Here is a 23,123-nt window from a genome sequence, read left to right on the forward strand (position 1 = left end):
GCTCAGCCTGGAGCCCATCTTTCTCCTATGTCAGGACGAGGGCACGGGGGACGGGCGTGGGTGCTGCAGGGCTGATTTGGCCACACTGCGGACCCCTTGGGAAGTGCCTTATGCTGTGGGACCCCGCCTCACAGCCTAGGGCCCTGCCTGCAGCCCTGAGAACTCCCCTGGCCCCTCCCCAGAGGGTCTGCTCTGCAGCCTCATTGTGCACGAACGGGGCCTGCGGGTGGACAGCAGGGAGGGTGGGCACGGGACAGGAGCAGGGCATGGGGGGCAGTGCCCTTGGACCTGGGGGCACGGAGGGCGGGACTGAGCCTGGGGAGTGAGCCCTTGGCTTGGCTGGGTTGGACTCAGACGCTGGATTGGGCTGGTTGGGACTCTGAGTCCTAGATTTGGCTCTGGGCTCCAGCGTGGGCTGGGCCACGGGCTCCAGGCCGTCACTGTGTTTCAGGGGTTGTTCAGTCAGAACCGGTGTGGGCCCAAGCCCAGGGGCCTGGGAGAAGCCTGGGGTGGTCAGCAGCCACGCCCAGCCCAGGTCTCTCTGTGGAGGGAACAGATGCTCTTCTGGGACTTGCCCCAAAGTGGGGTGGTGTGGGGCTGTGATAGGTGGGCCCCCTGTTGCCTTCGCCCTTGGGGCTGAGCTGGAACCTCTGGGCGCCCGTGTGTGTGTGTAAGACACCGATGGAGGTGTGTGGTGGCGAGGTGAGGCACTGACAGGTGTGTGTGGAGCTCATGGTCTGGGGGGGCTCTAGGGGTCAGGAGGCAGCGGGAGGCTGACCTCAGGCTCACACAGGTGCAGCCCGAGGGGCTCAAGGGCAGGCGTCGGCCACTGGGCTTCAGGGTGCTTGGGGGGCATGGAGAGGTGAGGGATGCCGTGTGGTGCGGCACTGCTGGGGGGCGAGGGTGGGAGCCCTGGGGCCCAGTTTGGGGCAGTTCTCGAGGGGCCCAGAGGCAGCCGTGCCAGGGACGGTGTTCAGCTAGGAGGCCGTGGGACCGGCCCTCGTGTGACCACCCTGGCGTTCCTGCGGGGCGGGGCGGGGCGGGGTGGGCAGGCTAGCGGCTGATCGTTGGTCTGGGGGATGGAAGTGAGGGGCAGGGCCCAGGGCTGGGCAGGCTGTGCTGCCCTCAGGCAAGTTCAGCTTCTTGGTTACATGCTTAGGGGGAGGGAAACGCAGGGTGTGGGGTGACCCCCAGGTACATCACCTGGAGCCCCCATGGAGCCCAGCAGGCAGAGGGGGCCCTGTGCCAGCGTGCCCAGCGTGCCTGGCAGGGTCCCCGAGGGCCAGATGTTCTCCTGGACACTGCTGTCCACCCTCGGCCGTCCTGTTTGCCGCCCCTCCCGGCCTCCCCGTTTGGTGCAGGGCCCCTGAGCGATGCAGCCCCTTCCCTGCAGACCATTCTCTCTGTCTCTGCCTCTGTCTGTCTCTCTCTTCCCCACAGGAAGCTGGAGCGGCACATCGGATGGCCTTGGGCCGCAGCGTCCATGCTGACCAGACTCCGGCTCCCGGTCTGGGGGGCTGTCCTGCTGGGCCTCGGCCTGGGGCTGTCGAGTGGCGGCCTCCTCCCCTCGCCCTGAAAGGCTGCAACAAACACATGCGTGGCTTCCTGCAGCGAAAGGCCGCGTCCCCGGGATGAGCCAGCCCCCCTGAAACGCCGGCCTGAGGGAGCCCAGCATGGCCAGCCCCCGACCCAGGCCCCGGCCCCCTTTCGTGGAGCTTTTACTGAGAAGGGCCGACAGCTGTGGATCCTGACTCTGCCCTCTGGGGAGGGTTGTGTCTCCTCTGAGGTGGAATCACCAAGCGGGATGGGGATTTGATCCCTGGTCTCTGTGAGGGCGGAGTCCTGACCCATCCCTGCATCCTTGCCGGCTGGCGGACACAGCAGCTTCATTGCATCTGCACGGCCACCCTTCCTGGTCCCTCACTGGAGCCCCTGGAGCCCCACTCCTGCGCCTCCTGTGACACACTGGTCACCTCTGTGCAGCCAGCTGAGTTCAGTGCCACCCGGACCCCCTCGCCTCCTGCGGTCCTTCTCACTGCCCAGTCTGTCCTGAGCGGTGAGCCTGGTCTGGCTCTGCTCCCCTTTGACAGCCCCTCCCCACCGCTGCCCCTCCTGGCCTGGCTTCCTGGCGTTCCCTCCTGGTCCTCCTTTCTCGCACCCAGCTCGGCTGTTTTGGGCTGAATTGTGTCCCCAAATTCCAATCTTGAAGCCCGGACCCCAGGACCTCAGAATGTAACTGTATTTGGAGATGGGGTCTGTAAAGAGGTGATGATGTAAACTGGGGTCTCTAGGGTGGGCCCTAATCCAGTCTGACTGGCGTCCTTATAAGAGGAGGACATTAGGACAGAGACACGTACAGAGGGACGAGCACGTGAGGACACGGGAGAAGACGGCGTCTACGTGGCACGGAGACAGGCCTCAGGAGAAGCCAGCCCTGCACCTCCTGGATCTGGGATTCCAGCCTCCAGGGTGTCAGACAGTGATGTCTGTTGTCAAAGGCTCCTGTGGTGTCTGTTACAGCCTCCTGTGCGGACACACCCAACGCGTGCGACTTCCCTGTGGCTCCCCCAGGACTCTGGCTCGCCCCTGCGCCCACAGGCCAGGCGGGAAGCCCAGGCTTGGGTGGTGGCGTGGGGGAGGCAGGCTGTGGACTTCTCGAGGGTAGGAGGCGTGTTAACCTAGGGAGACTTCTCAGCGAGCTAGGCGACTGTAAAGAACGCTTTATTGTCATTAAGAAGATGAAGAGACAGCAAAGAGCATCGGTGGGCTCCAGCATTTAAAACGGAGACCAGCCCCCCACGCTGCGATGACGTGGACCTTCCTTCCCGCCCGGGGGGCGGCTCCTCCGCACGCAGATGCTGAGTGCGCATTTCCCCAGAGACTGAGAGTTGGTACCGGGCCTGGAGGCTGACCCAACGGGGGTCACGCCTCTCACCCCCACCCCGGTGCAGGCGGAGCTCCTGCTGTACGTGACTCAGGCCTTTGGCTGCAGGATGGGCTGGCCGCGCCTTCTGCCCTCTTCTCCGGGAGCCCCTCCAGCTCAGCCCGCAGGGCACCAGGTCAGCAGGGCCCTCTCCGGGAGGCCGGTCTGGCCGGACCTCACCGCCTCCCGCGCTGGGGCTCCTGCAGCGGCCTCGGGCCCAGGCCCTGCTCTGAGCAGCGTCCTCGGTGGAGGTGACCGGAGGGACTGTTAGCGGCACCAGCAGAAGCTCTCCTGCTGGGAGAGGCGGGCGCTGAGGGGAGGAGGTTCCCCTCCAGCATCTGACACAGGCCGTCCTCCCGGGACCCTGCGTCTGGAGCCCGGCCGGGACAAGATGCAGGGGGCGGGCCCTGTGCAGATGCCCGGGAGGCCGGCCTCCTCCTCCTCCAGGGGGACCCCCACGCCGACCCGGGCGTTCCCGGTGGTCCCTGGGGCCCCGGAGGTGTCCTGCGGGGACATCAGCTCAGGTTGGGCATCACCTGCTGTCCACTCGGGTCTGTGAGTGGGGTGGGGGGCAGGTTGTGGTGGCCACGAGGCCAGAGGCCGGGGGTGCAGGCGAGGGTACTCGTGAGCTCAGAGGCTGGCGAGGTCAGCGAGCGGAGGAGCAGGCCTGGCGCAGGCTGAGTGGCACAAGGCGATGGACGTGGTCCTGCCGGTCCGGGGTGGCCCTGGACGCAGCCCACAGTGAGCGCTAGGCGCCCTGCCCGATCATGTTTCTGTAGTCGGGGACGATCGTCCGCTTCAGCTCCACCACCGATGAGAAGATCCACTTCACCTGAGGGGCGGCGGGGGTGAGTGCAGGCTGGAACCCACCCGGGCCGCTGCCCAGGGCCTGCCCCCCCGTCCCCGGGCCGACGGACAGCGAGGGTTTCCAGGGTGGACATGAGGACATGATGGGGACAGTGAGGGAGAGTGGGGGACAGTGAGGGGACAGTAAGGGGACAGTGAGAGACAGTGAGGGAAGGTGAGGGGAGAGTGAGGGAAAGTGAGGAGAAAGTGAGGGAAAGTGAGGGACAGTGAGGGACAGTGAGGGACACTGAGGAGAAAGTGAGGGACAGTGAGGGACAGGGAGGGACAGGGAGGGAAAATGAGGGACAATGAGGGACAGTGAGGGACAGTGAGGAGACAGGAGAAAGTGAGGGACAGTGAGGGACAGTGAGGGACAGTGGGGGACAGTGAGGGACAGTGAGGAGACAGTGAGGGACAGTGAGGGACAGTGAGGGACAATGAGGAGAAAATGAGGCGACAGTGAGGGACAGTGAGGGACAGTGAGGAGAAAGTGAGGGACAGTGAGGGAGAGTGAGGGACAGTGGGGGACAGTGAGGGACAGTGAGGGACAGAGAGGGGCAGTGAGGAGAAAGCGAGGGAAAGTGAGGGACAGTGAGGGACAGTGAGGGAAAGTGAGGGACAGTGAGGGACAGTGAGTGACAGTGGGGGATAGTGAGGGACAGTGAGGGACAGTGAGGGACAGTGGGGGACAGTGAGGGAAAGTGAGGGACAGTGGGGGACAGTGAGGGACCGTGAGGGACAGTGGGGGACAGTGGGGTCAGTGAGTGACCGTGAGGGACTGTGGGGGAAAGTGAGGGACAGTGAGGGACCATGAGGGAAAGTGGGGGACAGTGAGGGACAGTGGGGGACAGTGAGGGAAAGTGGGGGACAGTGGGGGACAGTGAGGGACAGTGAGGAGAAAGTGAGGGAAAGTGAGGAGACAGTGAGGGACAGTGAGGGACAGTGGGGGACAGTGAGGGACAGTGGGGGACAGTGAGGGACCGTGAGGGACAGTGGGGGACAGTGGGGTCAGTGAGGGACCGTGAGGGACTGTGGGGGAAAGTGAGGGACAGTGAGGGACCATGAGGGAAAGTGGGGGACAGTGAGGGACCGTGGGGGACAGTGGGGGACAGTGAGGGACAGTGAGGAGAAAGTGAGGGAAAGTGAGGAGACAGTGAGGGACAGTGAGGGACAGTGGGGGACAATGAGGGACAGTGGGGGACAGTGAGGGACCATTGGGGACAGTGAGGGACAGTGAGGGACAGTGAACAGAAAGTGAGGGAAAGTGAGGAGACAGTGAGGGACAGTGAGGGACAGTGGGGGACAGTGAGGGACAGTGAGGGACAGTGAGGAGATAGTGAGGGAAAGTGAGGAGACAGTGAGGGACAGTGAGGGACAGTGAGGGAGAGCGAGGGACAGTGGGGGACAGTGAGGGACAGTGGGGGACAGTGAGGGACCGTGGGGGACAGTGAGGGACCATGGGGGACAGTGAGGGACAGTGAGGGACAGTGAGGAGAAAGTAAGGGAAAGTGACGAGACAGTGAGGGACAGTGAGGGACAGTGGGGGATGGTGAGGAGCAGTGAGGAGACAGGAACAGTGGGGGACAGTGAGGGACAATGGGGGACAGTGAGGGACAGTGGGGGATAGTGAGGACAAAGTGAGGGAAAGTGAGGAACCAGTGAGGGACAGTGAGGGACAGTGGGGGACAGTGAGGGATCATGGGGGACAGTGAGGGACAGTGAGGGACACTGAGGAGAAAGTGAGGGAAAGTGAGGAGACAGTGAGGGACAGTGAGGGACAGTGGGGGACAGTGAGGGACAGTGGGGGACAGTGAGCGACCGTGGGGAACAGTGAGGGACAGTGAGGGACAGTGAGGAGACAGTGAGGGATTGTGAGCGACAGTGAGGGACAGTGGGGGACAGTGAGGGACAGTGAGGGACAGTGAGGAGAAAGTGAGGGACAGTGAGGGACAGTGAGGAGAAAGTGAGGGACAATGGGGGACAGTGAGGGACAGTGGGGGATAGTGAGGGACAGTGAGGGACAGTGGTGGACAGTGAGGGACCGTGAGGGACAGTGGGGGACAGTGAGGGACAATGGGGGACAGTGGGGGACAGTGGGGGACAGTGGGGGACCGTGGGGGACAGTGGGGGACCGTGGGGGACAGTGGGGGACAGTGGGGGACAGTGAGGGACAGTGGGGGACAGTGGGGGACAGTGGGGACCGTGAGGGACAGTGGGGGACAGTGGGGGACAGTGGGGGACAGTGAGGGACAGTGGGGGACAGTGGGGGACCGTGAGGGACAGTGGGGGACAGTGGGGGACAGTGGGGGACCGTGAGGGACAGTGGGGGACAGTGGGGGACAGTGAGGTACAATGGGGGACAGTGAGGGGACAGTGGGGGACAGTGGGGGACAGTGAGGGACCGTGGGGGACAGTGGGGGACAGCGGGGGACAGGGAGGGACAGTGAGGAGACAGTGAGGTAAAATGGGGGACAGTGGGGGACAGTGGGGGACAGTGAGGGACCGTGGGGGACAGTGAGGTACAATGGGGGACAGTGGGGGACAGTGGGGGACAGTGAGGGACAGTGAGGGACAGTGGGGGACAGTGAGGGACAGTGGGGGACAGTGAGGGACAGTGGGGGACAGTGGGGGACAGTGAGGTACAATGGGGGACAGTGGGGGACAGTGGGGGACAGTGAGGGACAGTGGGGGACAGTGGGGGACAGTGAGGGACAGTGGGGGACAGTGGGGGACAGTGAGGGACAGTGGGGGACAGTGGGGGACAGTGAGGGACAGTGGGGGACAGTGGGGGACAGTGAGGGACAGTGGGGGACAGTGGGGGACAGTGAGGGACAGTGGGGGACAGTGGGGGACAGTGGGGGACAGTGAGGGACAGTGGGGGACCGTGGGGGACAGTGGGGGACAGTGAGGGACCGTGGGGGACAGTGGGGACCGTGGGGGACAGTGGGGGACAGTGAGGGACCGTGAGGGACCGTGGGGGACAGTGGGGGACAGTGAGGGACAGTGGGGGACAGTGGGGTACCGTGGGGGACAGTGAGGGACCGTGGGGGACAGTGGGGGACCGTGGGGGACCGTGGGGGACAGTGAGGGACCGTGGGGTACAGTGGGGTACAGTGGGGGACAGTGGGGTACAATGGGGGACAGTGAGGGACAGTGGGGGACAGTGAGGGACCATGGGGGACAGTGAGGTACAATGGGGGACAGTGGGGACAGTGGGGGACAGTGAGGGACAGTGAGGGACAGTGGGGGACAGTGAGGGACAGTGGGGGACAGTGGGGGACAGTGGGGGACAGTGAGGGACAGTGAGGTACAATGGGGGACAGTGGGGGACAGTGGGGGACAGTGGGGGACAGTGAGGTACAATGGGGGACAGTGAGGGGACAGTGGGGGACAGTGGGGGACAGTGAGGGACCGTGGGGGACAGTGAGGTACAATGGGGGACAGTTAGGGGACAGTGGGGGACAGTGGGGACAGTGAGGGAGCAGCAGGGCCAGCCCGCACACCTTGAAGAGGGTCACGGTGGCGCTGTAGCACACGCTGAGCAGGAAGAGGGTGATGAAGATGGAGATGGTCGTCCACAGCCCGTCCAGCTCCCCGTCCTGGGCATCAGCACAGGTCTCCTCCTCTAGGAGCAGTTCTGCACAGGGAGGGGGGGGGTCAATACTGTGCCTCCCCCTGGGGGGCAGGGGTGGGGTCATCGGGGCCTCGCAGCGCGGCTCCCATTGTGGCGGGGTGGTGGCGGGATGCCCCAGGTGGGCCGGGCCAGAGGCACCTGAGGACAGTCGCTGGGCACCAGCCCCAGCCCCCCATTCCTCCAGCCTGGGCCCCAGTCTCGGCCTGGCCAGTGGGTCCTGCTCCCTCTCCTGTGCTGTGCGCTGAGCTGGGGCCCTTGGGGGGAGGGTGCCCGGACCCCCCGTAGGACAGTGGCTCAGGCCCCGACCTCCTCTCCCCCTGGGGGCCAGACCCGGAGGGCGGGAGGGTCAGCAGAGCACGTGGGCCGTGGGCCCTGCCCCAGGGAAGGGGCAGGACGGTGTTGGGCTCTGTCCCTGTGCCCGCGGGGCTGGGAGTGCCGGGACGAGGGGGCTGTGGGAGGATTTTGGCCTGTTTGGCAGGCGGTGTCGGTGCCCCAGGGAAGAGGGATGGGTGACGGAGGTGGTCAGTGCGGTCAGTGTGGGGAGGGGCCGCTGAGCAGCCCATGGGCGTTGGAGGGTGGGGACCAGGCTGGGGTCTACGGTGAGGACTCATGAGACCCAGCTCTGTGGTCGGGTGTGGGTCTGTGCGGCTGCCCTGTGGGAGGGCCCGTGTGCAAGGCCCGCGTGTGTGCATGCGTGTGGGTGTGTGTGGTGGGCGCACTGCACACGCGTGTACGCGGGCAGGTGAATGCATGTGGATGAAGGCGGTGGTGTGTGGGCTGGTGTGGCTCAGTGGGGGGCTTGTTTTCAGTGGCTCTGGGCTCAGTGTCCACAGGTGCATCTGGAGGGTCCCTCCCCGGGCACTCAGGGCCGCTTGCCTCTGCCCCTTTTGGGCACAGGGATGAGTGTCCCCACGAGTGCACAGGCCTGGCCCCTGGCAGGGACAAGTAGGGCAGAGCCACCTGGCCTGGGGGGCGGGGCCTGATCTCCCGTGCCCGACGGTGCAGCAGAGCCGTTCACCCACCCCGGGCCGCGTGTGGCCCCCGTGAGGGCACAGAGCTGGCACGCGGACCCTGGAGCCGGGGACAGGAACGTGGGGACGAGGACGGCCAGTGTCCCACAGCTTGGGCTGGAACAGGGGCGGGAAGAAGTGGGCACTCATTCTCCTGAGGGTCTCTGGTGGGCTTCTCCCGTTCCGGGCACACACTCCAGCCCCAGCAGCTGCCGGGCGGAGGGCGGCCGGAGCAGCTGTCGCCTCCGGGAGGGGCCCTCCCCGGCCTCGGGCAGCCCCCAAGCGGCCTGCGCAGACCCGCACACTCTGGGTCTGGCCCTGAGTGGGATCAGCTCTCGCGCACTGGTGGTGACAACTGTGACCCAGAGCCGGGTCCGCCCCTGCCCCAGTGCAGGCCCGGCGTGCCCCGGGGCTCTGCTCGGAAAGAACCATGACAGCATTGCGGGGTCCCAGGGCGGCGCTGGGTGCTTTATTTCGTGGCGCCCGGGAGGAATGTACACAGGGCTGGGGCTCAGGCGTCCTCGCTGGACCCTGAGAGCCCACGGGGAGGGAGGGCTGGCTGGGGCGACAGTGCCGTGGGGCTCATTTACCCGGAGACTGGGAGATGGACTTCTGCGTGTTGTGATTGTGCAGAGCCTCGTGCAAAACTACACACGTGTAGGTGTCTCCCTGCTGCCAGCTCCTCTTGTCTACCCTGAGCTTGCTGTACAGGAAGAAGGACCCGTCGGCGTCCAGCTGGGGTGGGGTCGTGCCGTACTTGCCCTCTGACTCCGGCTGCCCCTTTCTCTGCCACTCCACGTCGATGTCGCCCGGGTAGAAGCCGGTGACCATGCAGGTTAAGCTGACCGAGCTCTTGGCCAGCTCTTCCCGCGGTGGGGCCAGTACGTACACCTGCGGCTCCCGGGGCTGCCCTGTGGGGAGAGACATGGCTGTTAGCACGATGGTCACTGCTATTGGCCCCCAGGGACCCTCCTGCGCCCGTCCACCTGACCCACCTTTGGCCTTGGAGATGGTCCTCACGATGGGGGCCGGGAGACCTTTGTTGTTGACCTTGCACTTGAACTCCTTTCCCTTCAGCCAGTCCTGGTGCTGGATGGGCAGGGCGCTGACCACACGGTAGGTGCTGTTGAACTGCTCCTCCCTTGGCTTCGTCTTGGCCGTGTGCACCTCTACGTCGTCCACGTACCAGGAGAACTGGACATCGGGGTCCTCGTGGCCCACGTCAACCACAACGCAGGTGACCTCGGGTATTTGGGATATTGTGAGGGTGTCCCTGGGTGTCGGGGGGAAGATGAAGACGGACGGTCCTCCTGGGAGCTCAGGGGCTGGTTGGGGAGACACGGTAGGGGGTCAGCCCCTGGGTGGACCTCCTCTTGGGCACCCATCCATCCCCCTCCCCCAAGCCCCAAGGCCGCTCCTGGGCGAGGTCCACCCCCGAGGGGCGGAGGGTGAGGCCGGGTGACTTACGTGGACATTTGGAACATTTCTGGCATTCAGGACACTTGGGGCATGTGGGAGGTTTGGAGTTATTGATCTCTGCAGAGAGAACAGACAGGAGGTTACCGGGGTTGGGGACGGCCCGGGGCTGGCCTTAGGGCAGGCCAGGTTTTGGCAGGTGAGACCTGTGCCCACCTCTGTGGGCCCAGGGGCTGGGGGAGGCGTCCAGCCTGTGCCCACACTGGACCTGGTGGAAACGCCCAGAGGACCCTCTCCCCGAGCCTGGGAGGACTTCAGGTGAGGGAGAGAGACAGGCCTCCCGTGACACCCTGGGCGGGATTCACCATCCCTGGTGTGTGGTGCGTTCAGGTGGGAGGGCTGGCTCCGGGCCTGTCTTGTAGTGGACACCCTCCCTGCGGCCCGTCCCCTCACCGATGCGCTTGTCCACCTTGGTGCTGCTGGCCGGGTGGGCTACGTTGCAGGTGAAGGTCTTGCCGGACGAGGTGCTGGCAGGCACGGTCACAGTGCTGCTGAGAGAGTACAGCCCCGAGGACCCGAGGACGGATGGGAAGGTGTGCACACCGCTGGATAGGGCGCCCGAGTTCCAGGTCACGGTCACTGGCTCAGGGAAGTAGCTCGAGACCAGGCAGCCCACGGTCACTGTGGAGCCGGTTGTGCCCTTGCAGCTGGAATCCAGAGGGTAGACTGCCGGGGCCGTGGTGGAGGCTGTGAGAGAGGAGGCCGTGTGACTGGCAGGGCCTCACCCCTGCGAGGGTCCGGGCAGGGCATCAGGTGTGCAGGCCTGGGGCGCTGCTGAGCCCAGCGACCATGTGCTTCCAGCGTGTCTGAAGACCAGCGGCCCGGCATGGCTGTCTCCCACCCCAGGTCTCTGCGTCTGCAGCTGTGGGCTCCAGACACCGCTGGGGGCCAGTGCTGGGTGACCACCTGGATTAGATCCCCCGGGGCCCCTACCCTCCTGTGGGTGTCTGGCCTGATCAGGCCCTCGGTCTGAGCCCTGACCAGTGGCTATTGCTCCCTGAGCCCACTGCCCTGCTCTGCTTCTGTCCCCTTGTCCTGGTCTGCTCTTTGCCACCCAGGGCCCGTGTGTTCTGTATCAGCTCTGCCCATCGGCATCTCTGGGAGCCTTGCACTGCCCCTGGCCTTCTCCTCCTGCAGGGTGCCAGCACCCCAAGCCCCATTCCCCGGCTGGACCTGTCCCCTCTGACCCTGGTCTGCTCAGCCCAGATATGCAGACCCGTCTGAGCCCCGAAAGAGCCCCTCGTTTCCCCTCTGCCAGGTCCACTGCCCTGTCAACCCCACCTCGCTTTTGCACGTTCACCCCTCCTGTCCCAGCTCCTACAGTCTTCTGGAACAGGGTTGGGACCCTGGGTACAAGAACTGCGGCCCATCGGGTCCCCTCAGGGCTGCCCGTGCGCCTTCAGCCCCAGAGACCTGCACTCCCAGGTCCCCTCTCCACCTGGCCTTGCCATCCACAAAGCCCCTCCCAGCAGACCAGGGCTCCCTTTTCCTCGGCCTTTCTTCCCCTGACTCTGGGGCACCTGGGACAGCCCCTGTCCTCCCAGGCCCCTGCTCCCCTGCGCACCCCCACCTGCTCCCCTGAGCGCCCCCTGCACCCTCCCTACCAGCCCCCTGAGCTCCAGCAGGAAGGCTGCTCTCCTTTCTCTGTGCACTCAGGTTCCCCTCCCCCAGATGCTCCCTCACCTGCCTCCAGCCCCTCATCCTGGCCTCTCAGCTGACCGGGCTTCCTGCCCATCGAGTGTCTAGCCTCTTCCCACCTGAGCTCCGGTTCACCATCTCAGGCCTGAGTCCTCTCTGCCCTTGTGCCCCTTCTCCCCGGCCCTGGGCCCTCAGCACACCCCAGGGGGACCCCCAGCCCGATCTCCTGTAGGACTCCCTGCTCTGCCCCCACTGCCAGCTGCCCTGCGTCCTGCCCTCCCAGCCCCCTTGGCTCAGGTCTCTGGGCTCAGCTCAGGGATGCTGTATCCTCATGTCATCTACTCACCTGGCGTCGGACTGCCCACTGTCCCGGAGCACTGGGCCCACAGCACCAACTGTCCCTTGCACCCTATGACACTTGCCTACTCACCTGCTCACCCCAGTACCTGGTCTGCTGAGGTCCTGGGCAGGACCCTACCTCCCCACCCCGAGCTCACCTGCACAAGCTCTGCCTGCTTCCCCAAAGCTCCGGGGCAGCCCTCTGCCTCCCAAACCACTGCTCACCTACACAAGCTCTACCTCCTCCCCAAAGCTCCCGGGGAGCCCCATCCCCTCCCAGGCTCCTGTTCACCTGCACAAGCTCTACTTGCTTCACCAAAGCTCCTGGGCAGCTCCCTGCCCCTCCAGCCCCAAGCTCACCTGCACAAGCTCTACCTGCTTCACCAAAGCTCTGGGGACAGCTACCTGTCCTCCCAAACCCCTGCTTACCTGCACAAGCTCTCCCTGCTCCCCAAAGCTTCCGGGGCAGCCCCATCCCCTCCCAGGCTCCTGTTCACCTGCACAAGGTCTGCCTGCTTCCCCAAAGCTCCTGGGGCAGCCCCTTACCCTTCCACCCACCCTGCTAGGCTGCAGAAACTCTAACTGCTCCCCCAATGCTCCCGGGAAGCCCCCTGCCCTCCCAGGCCCAGGCTCACCTGCACAAGCTCTACCTGCTCCCCGAAGCTCCCGGGGCAGCCCCTGCCCTCCCAGCCCTGGGCTCACCTACACTAGCTCTACCTGCTCCCCAGAGCCCCTGAGGGAGCCCCCGGCTCCCTGCCCTCCCAGCCCCGGGCTCACCTGCACAAGGTCTACCTGCTTCCCCAAACCTCCCGGGCAGCCCCCTACCCTCCCACCCCACTGCTCAGCTGCAGAAGCTCTACCTGCTCCACCAAAGCTCTGGGGACAGGTACCTGCCCTCCCAAACCCCTGCTTACCTGCACAAGCTCTCCCTGCTCCCCAAAGCTCCCGGGGCAGCCCCATCCTCTCCCAGGCTCCTGTTCACCCGCACAAGGTCTACCAGCTTCCCCAAAGCTCCTAGGGCAGCCCCTTACCCTTCCACCCACCCTGCTAGGCTGCAGAAATGCTACCTGCTCCCCCAATGCTCCCGGGCAGCCCCCTGCCCTCCCAGCCCCGGGTTCACCTACACTAGCTCTACCTGCTCCCCCAAAGCTCCAGGGCAGCCCCCTGCCCTCCCAGCCCCGGGCTCACCTACACTAGCTCTACCTGCTCCCCCAAAGCTCCCAGGCAGCCCCCTGCCCTCCCAGCCCCGGGTTCACCTACACTAGCTCTACCTGCTCCCCCAAAGCTCCAGGGCAGCCCCCTGCCCTCCCAGCCCTGGGTTCACCTACACTAGCTCTACCTGCTCCCCCAAAACTCCAGGGCAGCCCCCTGCCCTCCCAGCCCCGGGTTCACCTACACTAGCTCTACCTGCTCCCCCAAAGCTCCAGGGCAGCCCCCTGCCCTCCCAGCCCCAGGCTCACCTACACAAGGTCTACCTGCTCTGCCAAAGCTCCAGGGAAGCCCCCTGCTCTCCCAGCCCCAGGCTCACCTACACTAGCTCTACCTGCTCCCCCAAAGCTCCAGGGAAGCCCCCTGCCCTCCCAGCCCCGGGCTCACCTACACTAGCTCTACCTGCTCCCCCAAAGCTCCCAGGCAGCCCCCTGCCCTCCCAGCCCCGGGTTCACCTACACTAGCTCTACCTGCTCCCCCAAAACTCCAGGGCAGCCCCCTGCCCTCCCAGCCCCGGGCTCACCTACACTAGCTCTACCTGCTCCCCCAAAGCTCCAGGGCAGCCCCCTGCCCTCCCAGCCCCGGGCTCACCTACACTAGCTCTACCTGCTCCCCCAAAGCTCCCAGGCAGCCCCATGCCCTCCCAGCCCCGGGCTCACCTACACTAGCTCTACCTGCTCCCCCAAAGCTCCAGGGCAGCCCCCTGCCCTCCCAGCCCCGGGTTCACCTACACTAGCTCTACCTGCTCCCCCAAAGCTCCAGGGCAGCCCCCTGCCTTCCCAGCCCCGGACTCACCTACACTAGCTCTACCTGCTCCCCCAAAGCTCCAGGGCAGCCCCCTGCCCTCCCAGCCCCGGACTCACCTACACTAGCTCTACCTGCTCCCCCAAAGCTCCAGGGCAGCCCCCTGCCCTCCCAGCCCCGGGTTCACCTACACTAGCTCTACCTGCTCCCCCAAAGCTCCAGGGCAGCCCCCTGCCCTCGCAGCCCCGGGCTCACCTACACTAGCTCTACCTGTTCCCCCAAAGCTCCAGGGCAGCCCCCTGCCCTCCCAGCCCCGGGCTCACCTACACTAGCTCTACCTGCTCCCCCAAAGCTCCAGGGCAGCCCCCTGCCCTCCCAGCCCCGGGCTCACCTACACTAGCTTTACCTGCTCCCCCAAAGCTCCAGGGCAGCCCCCTGCCCTCCCAGCCCCGGGCTCACCTACACTAGCTCTACCTGCTCCCCCAAAGCTCCAGGGCAGCCCCCTGCCCTCCCAGCCCCGGGTTCACCTACACTAGCTCTACCTGTTCCCCCAAAGCTCCAGGGCAGCCCCCTGCCCTCCCAGCCCCGGGCTCACCTACACTAGCTCTACCTGCTCCCCCAAAGCTCCAGGGCAGCCCCCTGCCCTCCCAGCCCCGGGTTCACCTACACTAGCTCTACCTGCTCCCCCAAAGCTCCAGGGCAGCCCCCTGCCCTCCCAGCCCCGGGTTCACCTACACTAGCTCTACCTGCTTCCCCAAAGCTCCAGGGCAGCCCCCTGCCCTCCCAGCCCCGGGCTCACCTGCAGAAGCTCTACCTGCTCCCCAGAGCCCCTGAGGCAGCCAACGGCCCCCTGCCCTCCAGCCCCCTGCTCACCTGCTGCCTCCCTGCCACTTGTCCCTGGAGCTCTGGCCCTCAGCACCCGTGCCCCTCTGGCCCACCCACGAGCCCTCACCCCTAGTGCAGCTCCACTCCTGACTCCTTTCTTTCCCGGGGCTGAGCTCTGTTCCCTGGAGTCGCTAGGTGTCCACCCTGTCTCCGGGGCCCCTCTCCCCTGGCAGAGCCCCTGTCCCACCGTGGGCCCCTCCCAGAGGAGCTCCTGGCCTTCCGAGCTTCACCCTCTTCTCTCTCCCACCACCCCCGGGATCCTCCTCTGGTCGCTTCTCCCTCCAGTTGCCGGGTCATCTGCCCTCTGCCTCCCCGCTCCCGGCCCCCAGCCCCTGCTCCTGGCCCTCAGGCCCTGGCTCCGCTCGCCCCTCGTGTAGCCTGTGGAGCTGCGTGCTCAGCCCCTGTGCGGCCAGCCCTGCCTGCTGTGCTCCCGGCGTCCCGCTGCCCTGGGCCCCGGCCCCAGCCCAGAACCCACCGCCAGCCCGCCTGCCACTGCCCTGGGGCTCAAGCCGGCTCCACTGTCCTGCACAGGACCCTCAGCCTCCCCCCCCCCACCGGGGGGGCCTTTCCTTCCCCTGTGCCGAGCCAGCGTCCTCCCTCTGTCCTCGCTCAGACCCACCTGCCCATCCTGGCCTCGTCCTCAGCCCCAGCCCAGCCCTGTGCCTGCAGCACATCTGGCCAAGCGAAGCTCTCAGGCTCCCGTCCCCGAGCCCATCATGTTCCTCGAAGGCCCAGCAGCCCTGCCGAGCTCTGCCACCCCTGGGTTTCCAGCCCTGTTGGTGTGGACACGCCCCTGCCCGGGCTCCCTAGTCCCTGCCCTGGGCCAGCACTGTGACCCCTGGGCAGCCCGCCTTCCCCGTGCCCGCTTGGCTGCTCCAGCCGCTCTGTGGGGTCCCCGAGGCCAGTCTCCTCTCCATGGCACCCACTCCCTATCTCTGCCCCATCCTCGCGGACCAGACTCACCAAGGGGGGTGGAGGTCCTGGACTCGCTCCCCTGCAGCCCAGGGCTCCGCGCCCCTCCCTTCTCCGGCCCCAGGCACACGTGGTTCCTCAGGGCTGTGCTCTGTCTCTGCAGCCCTGCTTCCTAGGACTGGTAACCAGTTCCTGGAAGTGTGAACTCCTTGCCCACAACCCTGCAAACACTAAGAACAGGACTGAAACCCAGCGGCATGGCTTGCTTCCTGAAGTTCCCTTTTCTTCTGGGTGGTTCCTGTCTCAGAGGGCCTGGGGAGTCCAGATGCAGCAGAGATGCATTATTTTGGTGTGTAGGGCGCGGTGAGTGGGGCCCAGGGACCCAGGGGACAGAGTGGGAACCCCGGCCGTCACAGCTCCACCCTCCTGAGGGAATATGCCTGCTCGGCCCACAGCACCCTGGGTAATAGACCCCTCACCTGAGCCTTCTGGGCCTCCGAACTCTGGTGGGCAACACTCCCACCTCCCCCAGCACAGATGCCCAGGGCATCCTGCCTGCCTCCAGAGCAGATCCCCAGGGAGTGTCGGTGTGAGGGGGCAGAGCCGAGCAGGGCTGCGCCCTTGACCTTGTGTGAAGTGCTCTACTGCCCCTCTCATGTTCTATTTGAACCAAACACTCGGGCTCTCTGGACAAGCCTCAGAGTTGCCCAGTGCTGGGTTTTCTATGCCCGACCCCAGCAGGCTGCACGGTCCGTGTTGGAGTCCGTGGGACGCCTGGTCTCCCAGCGCAGATGGCGGCTCTCAGAAGGGCCTTTGCCACAAGTGGACTCTCCTGTCAACACAGTCTGGGCACTCGTATGCTGGGAAGGAGGCCACCGGGCCCTGAAGAATGGTCTTAGCTGCTCACAGGTCCTCAAAGAGGCCAAGAGGGTCACTCACCGCCCCTAGTTTCCTCCTTATTGTACCTTTCCTAATTATTGAAACCTTTTCTTCCTGTTATTGGCCACCCGGTTTTTCCTTTCTGTGAAGGACCCACTGCTCACATTTCTTTCTTTTCATTGGTTGCTGAGTGCTCTTTGTATATGAAGGAGTCCTGCCCTGTGTCACTTGTGCTCATGCGCTCTGCCCCGTTTCCATGGGACTTCAGAGCCCCTTGTGGGCGGGCTTCTCCAGCTCTTTACCCTCAGGAGGAGTCTCAGCCCATGCCCACCACTGTGCTTGGCCAGCCGGCCCTCTCCCTGGTGTCTGTGGCTCCTGCCTTCGCGGCTCCCAGCTTTCTTCTCGAGGACGATGGCGGCCAGCCCCAGACAGCTCTCGCTTGCTCATCGGGACGTCCGGGCTGGCTGGCGGGACGGGGCCTGAGGACTGGCCTGTCTGCGTGAGCTCAGTGGGTGGACGGCTGGGTGGTGACTGGGGCCCCAGGAGGCTGATGCCGGCCTCCACCCTGGTGCTTGTGCAGCTGTGTTCCTGCGGCCTCCTGCACTGACCACTGAATGAGCCCCTCAGGGTTTGCCCATGGGGAGTGGAATTGTTGCTTTTACCTTTGTGTGGGGAGGGGCGGTGAGTCTGGCCTGGAGGCCAGTGGCGCAGGCGTGGTGGAGCCTGAACCGGGGTCTCTGTGGGTATTGAAGGACTCTTGAGGCGGAGCCTGGCTGGACACTTGGGTCCTCGGGGCCCAGAGCTGCCCTCTGCTCCCTTCCCTCTGGCCCCTTGTCCACGTCCTCGGGGGCGGGGGCACCTCCTGTTCCCAAGGTACCACAGGCACCTCCCCCAAGGTATGCTCAGGTGGCATGGGATTCTTTAATGAACTTTACTAGGAAAAGTTAGGAGACAGAGGTTGAACTGATTCCTGTGCTGGGCCCATCTATCTCCTACCTCAAATCGCCCCTGAGATATGTGGACCCCGAGAAGTGTTTATTGGCAGGATGTAGGGCGATGGTCCCTCTTCTGTAGCTTCTTCAGGCTGGTATTGGGCTCATGGACCCTACCTAACTGGGGCCACGGAACTCTCGCCCTGCCTTGTTAAGGGGCCCCAAGGTGAGTTCTGCTGCCACCCTGACAGGATCTGTTTCAGGGGGTGGCTGGAATCCCTGCATCACCATCATCTTGACATGGAATTGCCATAATCTAGAGGAGACAAATCTTTCTAAGAGGATAAACAGACATGGGCCAAAGAGGAGAAGAGGAAAGATAGAGGTTCAAGGTCCTATGAGTGGAAGGAACCGAGAGAACCAGGACCAGGTGAGAGCCATCCCTGGGTTGCCTGCTCCCTGAGTTGAGAGGCCTCAGATAAGAAGCCCTGAGTATCTTTTTGGACTTGACCTGTTTGGTTTACCCAAAACCCACATTGTTCCTTTAACATGGCGCAGATTCCCCCTTGGGCAGCGGCTAGCACGTTGATGGCCTTCTCAGGGGTCACTTTATCTGCAGAGATATGGCTAGGGATAGGATCTAGCTCCCTCTTTTCAGTAGCCTCAGTTAGGGTCAAAATAAGGGGTTGCTCAGGGTCTCCTAAGCATAATATGGCCCCAAGGAAGCCCAGAAGATCTCTCCCCAGCAGTGGGGTGGGGCTTTTGGGAACCAGAAAGGCATGAGAGCTCAAACGCTGTTGAAACTGGCAAACGAGAGGCCCAGTGAAGTCACGGGTGAGAGGCTTTCCGTCGACACGGTTACTGTGCAGCTTCTAGAGGAAAGAGGCCCAGCGTGAGAAATCAGCACAGAGTAAGAGGCTCCCGTATGGACTAAAAAGTCGATCTTCCTACCTGCCACGTCAAGGACGCCCGGGGCCCCTTGATGGAGACGGACATCTCGTTGCGGGGAGCTGCCAGAAGCCCCGGGCTGACTCAGTCGTCCAGCATGGCCATCTCAGGAGCAGGAGCCCCCCTTCCCCTTCGGGACCGAGGGCAGTCCCACTCTGATGACCCGTCTGCTTGTAGACTGGGCATGGCCTGGGGGGCTCCTTCTGGCATTCATGGGCCCAATGGCCGGTCGACTTGCATTTGAAGCATTCCCCTTTGCTGGTCTTACTTCCGGACTGATGGTTGAACCTTCTTGTCTCCTTTGGGTTCTCCCGAGGTTGCAAATGTGGCTGACAGTAAGGGCTATCAGTTTAGCTTGAGCTTTGACCTGCCTTTACTCATGCTGAGTTCCTTCTTCCCCCTCCGGTTGATCTTGATTATTAAATACCCCAAAGACCACCTCTATGAGTTGGTGCATAGGGGTTTGTGGGCCTAATTGTGACTTTTGGGGTTTTTGCCTAATATCGGGCAGACTGGCTGATGAAATGTTGTCCCAGCAGGGACTGACCCTCAGGAGTGAAGGGGCCTATGTTAGTAAACTTTCTAAAAGCCTCCACAAGCCATCCTGAAGAAGAGCTGCATTTTCTTCTTTCTCTTGGGTCACTTCCTTGACCTTTTCATGGCTGACTGCTTCCTAAAGTCCTTTCTCATTCCTTCTAATAGGCATTGGACCATGTGGCTCCTGGCCTTCGTTCCCCCACTGCCCACCACCCCTGGGAACTATAATCCCAAACGGGCTCCTGACTGGGGACTGTGTCCCCACCCCCATCATAAATGTGGAGTTGGTGCCTGGCGAGCTGGTCAGCACGCCCCTGGTCTGCTGTCCAAATCCTTTGTTTCTCCTCATGGGTACAGTAGGTAGACGATACCTCCGTGGCTCCCATTCCACTCCCTCGTCCTGATCCTCTCGGACCCCACTCACCAAGGGTTGGGGTGGTGGACTCGCTCCCCTGCAGCCCAGGGCTCCGCGCCCCTCCCTGCTCCGGCCCCAGGCACATGTGGTTCCTCAGGGCTGTGCTCTGTGACTGCAGCCCCGCTTCCTATAGGACTTGGTACCCAGCCCCCGGAGGTGTGAACTCCCTTCCCCCAGACCATCAAACACTAAGAACAGGACTGAAACCGGGTGGCTCAAATTGCTTCCTGAAATTCCCTTTTCTTCTGGGTGTTTTCTGTCTCAGAGGGCCTGGGGGAGTCCAGATGCAGCCGGGGTGTCTCTTGTGGGTGTGTGGGGTGTGGTGAGCGGTGCCCTTGGACCCAGGGGACAGAGTGAGCACCCCGGCCGTCACGGCTTTCCACCTTCTGCAGGGATTATGCCTGGTTTGCCCACTGCAGCCTGGGTACCGGGCCCCTCGCCTGAACCCTCTAGGTGTCCCAGCCCTGGTGGGCACCTCTCCTGACCCTGGAGAGTGTGTGGTTGGGCGCAGCCTGCAGCCCAGCCCCTGCCTTGTCCTGCCTACCTGCCGGGGTGACCTCCCCTCCAGACCTCTGTCTTCCGCCTCTTCCCTCCTCCTCTCCCTGGTTCCATCCGTGGCCCCGATATCTGACCAAAGGCCAGTGTAACGTGCACGGTCAGAGGGCAGTTCTTATCCCGGCCACAGCTGTCCCCCGGGGGACAGAGTTCACGATGGTCACTGGGGCCGGAAAATGGCCCTCTAGGTGAGAGAGAGCGTGCAGCCTGTCCACTGCTGTGTGTGGGCCGAGACTGGTCGTCCCACCTTTGGGGGACACTGACCCTCAGTTTCTCGTTTGAGTGCTGCAGCGGACCCTAAACCCTGTGTGCACCCCCTGGGCCGTCCCATAGCTTCAGCATTAGTCCTGGATCGGGGTCCCAGGAGACACTGTCACACCACCCCAGAAGTGCCATGGGCGGGGGGCAGGGTGCAACTCCTCCAAGCTGTGGGTGGGTGGCGTGTGTGCTGTGCTGCTTCAGACCTGCCCCAAGCCAAGTCCAGCTCCGTAGGGAGTGGACGGTGTGGAGGTGCCATCAGATGTGGGACAGGATAGGTGTGACCACCTGGCCAGTTGGCTACTGGTTCTGCAAGCTGCACTTACCACTCGCTTGCATTGCTCACGAAGCACATGGATCTGCATAATCTGTGCTCAGCTCAGCCGTACTGACAAGTCTGGATAAACCCCTGAGAAAGTCTGGGCTTGTGGGCATCGGGCCCGAGGAGTCCACCCCACCTGCTGCCCAGGTTTCTGACAAGACAAAGCAGCAAAAGGTGCACGTCACTGAGGGTGCTGGTTACCTCCTCCTGGTCCTGTGTGTGCTGTCTGCCCCCTGGTTGTGGTGGTGGCGTTTGTACTGAGGAGGATCAGTCACTCGGGATCATTAGAGCACCACTGCTGTCCCTGGAGCAACTTGGGGGCAGCCTACTTTGGCTGCGGAAGGCGTGAAAATGTGATTTGCGCACTCAAGGCCCTGGGCTTTATCAAATCCACACACGTGTCCACATCCCAGTTCTCAAGGTCCCATTTTTTCCAGGCAAATCTTTTCACATGAGAAAGTTAGTGAGGCTGTGAATTTACCTGGTGTTGAAACTTTGAGAAACGTCGTGTTGAAGTCTGGGTCTGGCTTCAGAAACATTCGCCGTGTAGTTCTGAGAGCAGAGAGAGGCTTTGAGGGGTTCCTAGCAGACCCTTCCTGCATCTGTGAACACGGATGAGAAGTTGGAGCAGAGGTGTCACCCGGTGCTGTGGGTCCTCCAGCCCAGTGGTAAGACCCCACCCTGCCCAAAACCTGGCTCATGCCTGACTTGACCCGACCTGTTGCAACCGTGTCTCCTGGGCCTGCCCCGGCTCACCCCTGTATTCGGCACCTCCTTCTGTCATTGCGGAGGGCCACCTGGGTGCTGGTTTGGCCGCCGCATGCCTGGAACTCATGCCCACTGTCCTGGGATCGTGATGGTTGCTGCTTGCAGGGCAGAGACATGGTGCCCGTTCCACCTTTGAAGTTCTGCTTCCGGAAGGACTTTTTACTTATTGCTGTTTAAGTCCAGGTTGAATCCAGAAAACATAAGCCCCTGGAGTCCTTTCAGGTGGGAATTGATGCCACCCAGGAAACCAAACGTGTATAAAATTGTAACAAGAGCAGGCGAAGTGCTATAGGGTGAGATGGTCGCTGAGGCTCAGGGGGCCCAGGGACGCTCATGATCTTCTGCCCCAAGAGGTTGCTCAGACCTGGGATGGGAACGCTCACTCAGAGTTTCACAGAAATGCCCTCAACATGATAAAGGCCACATATGACAAACCCACAGCTAACATCATTCTCAATGGTGAAAAGCTGAAAGCATTTCCTCTAAGATCAAGAACAAGACATGGATGTCCACTCTCACCACTTTTATTCAACATAGTTTTGGAAGTCATAGCCACAGCAATCAGAGAAGAAAAAGAAATAAAAGGAATCTAAATTGGAAAAGAAGAAGTAAAACTGTCACTGTTCGCAGATGACACTATGCATAGAAAATCCTCAAGACGGTACCAGAAAGCTACTAGAGCTCATCAATGAATTTGGCAATGTTGCCAGATACAAAATTAATACACAGAAATCTGTTGCATTTCTATACACTGACAATGAAAAATCAGAATGAGAAATTAAGGAAACACTCCCATACACCACTGCATCAAAAAGAATGAAATACCTAGGAATAAACCTACTAAGGAAGCAAAAGACCTGTACTCAGAAAACTATAAGACACTGATGAAAGAAATCAAAGATGACACAAACAGATGGGGAGATATACCATGTTCTTGGATTGGAAGAATCAACATTGTGAAAATGACTGCACTACCCAAGGTAATCTACAGATTCAATGCAATCCCTATCAAATTACCAATGACATCTTTCACAGAACTAGAACAAAAAATTTTACAATTTGTATTGAGACAGAAAAGACCCTGAATACCCAAAGCAATCTTAAGAAAGAAAAATGGAGCAATCTGGCTCCATGACTCCAGACTATACTACAAAGCTACAGTCATAAGAACAGTATGGTGGTGGCACAAAACCAGAAATATAGATCAATGGAACAGGATAGACAGCCCAGAAATAAACCCACACACCTATGGTCAATTAATCTATGACAAAGGAGACAAGAATATACAATGGAGAAAAGACAGTCTCCTCAATAAGTGGTGCTGGGAAAACAGGACAGCTACATGTAAAAAAATGAAATTAGAAAATTCTCTAACACCATGGACAAAAATAAACTCAAAATGGATTAAAGACCTAAATGTGAAACTGGATACTAGAAAAATCCTAGAGGAAAACATAGGCAGAACACTCTTTGACATAAATCACAGCAAGATTTTTTTGACCCAACTCCTAGAGTAATGGAAATAAAAACAAAAATAAACAAATGGGACATAATTAACCTGAAAAGCTTTTGCACAGCAATGGAAAACCATAAACAAAACAAAAAGATAACCTACAGATTGGGAGCAAATATTTGCAAACCATGCAACCAATAAGAGATTAATCTCCAAAATATATATACAGCTCATACAGCTCAATATAAAAAACAAATGAACGACCCAATAGAAAAATGGGCAGAGTATCTAAATAGACATTTCTCCAGAGAAGACATACAGATGGCCAAAAGGCGCATGAAGAGATGCTCAACGTTGCTAATTATTAGAGAAATGCAAATCAAAGTACAATGAGGTACCACCTCTCACCAGTCAGAATGGCCATCATCAAAAACTATACA

General features: G+C 61.8%; 1 gene segment (V, D, J or C); it reads right to left on the minus strand.

Annotated features, from left to right (window-relative positions):
- Positions 1-3,671: 3,671 nt before the first annotated feature.
- On the minus strand, positions 3,672-21,346 carry LOC133084755 (immunoglobulin heavy constant gamma 1-like). The segment is given in 14 exon segments: positions 3,672-3,755; positions 7,273-7,406; positions 9,004-9,324; positions 9,409-9,738; positions 9,881-9,949; positions 10,283-10,576; positions 12,771-12,840; positions 16,096-16,171; positions 16,875-17,026; positions 17,952-18,040; positions 18,290-18,299; positions 18,379-18,437; positions 20,944-21,014; positions 21,219-21,346. Coding segments are annotated over 14 exon segments (1,887 nt in total).
- Between the last annotated feature and the right edge of the window lie 1,777 nt (positions 21,347-23,123).

Source organism: Eubalaena glacialis, chromosome 2 (genome assembly GCF_028564815.1).
Source record: "Eubalaena glacialis isolate mEubGla1 chromosome 2, mEubGla1.1.hap2.+ XY, whole genome shotgun sequence".
NCBI classification, from domain to species: domain Eukaryota; kingdom Metazoa; phylum Chordata; class Mammalia; order Artiodactyla; family Balaenidae; genus Eubalaena; species Eubalaena glacialis.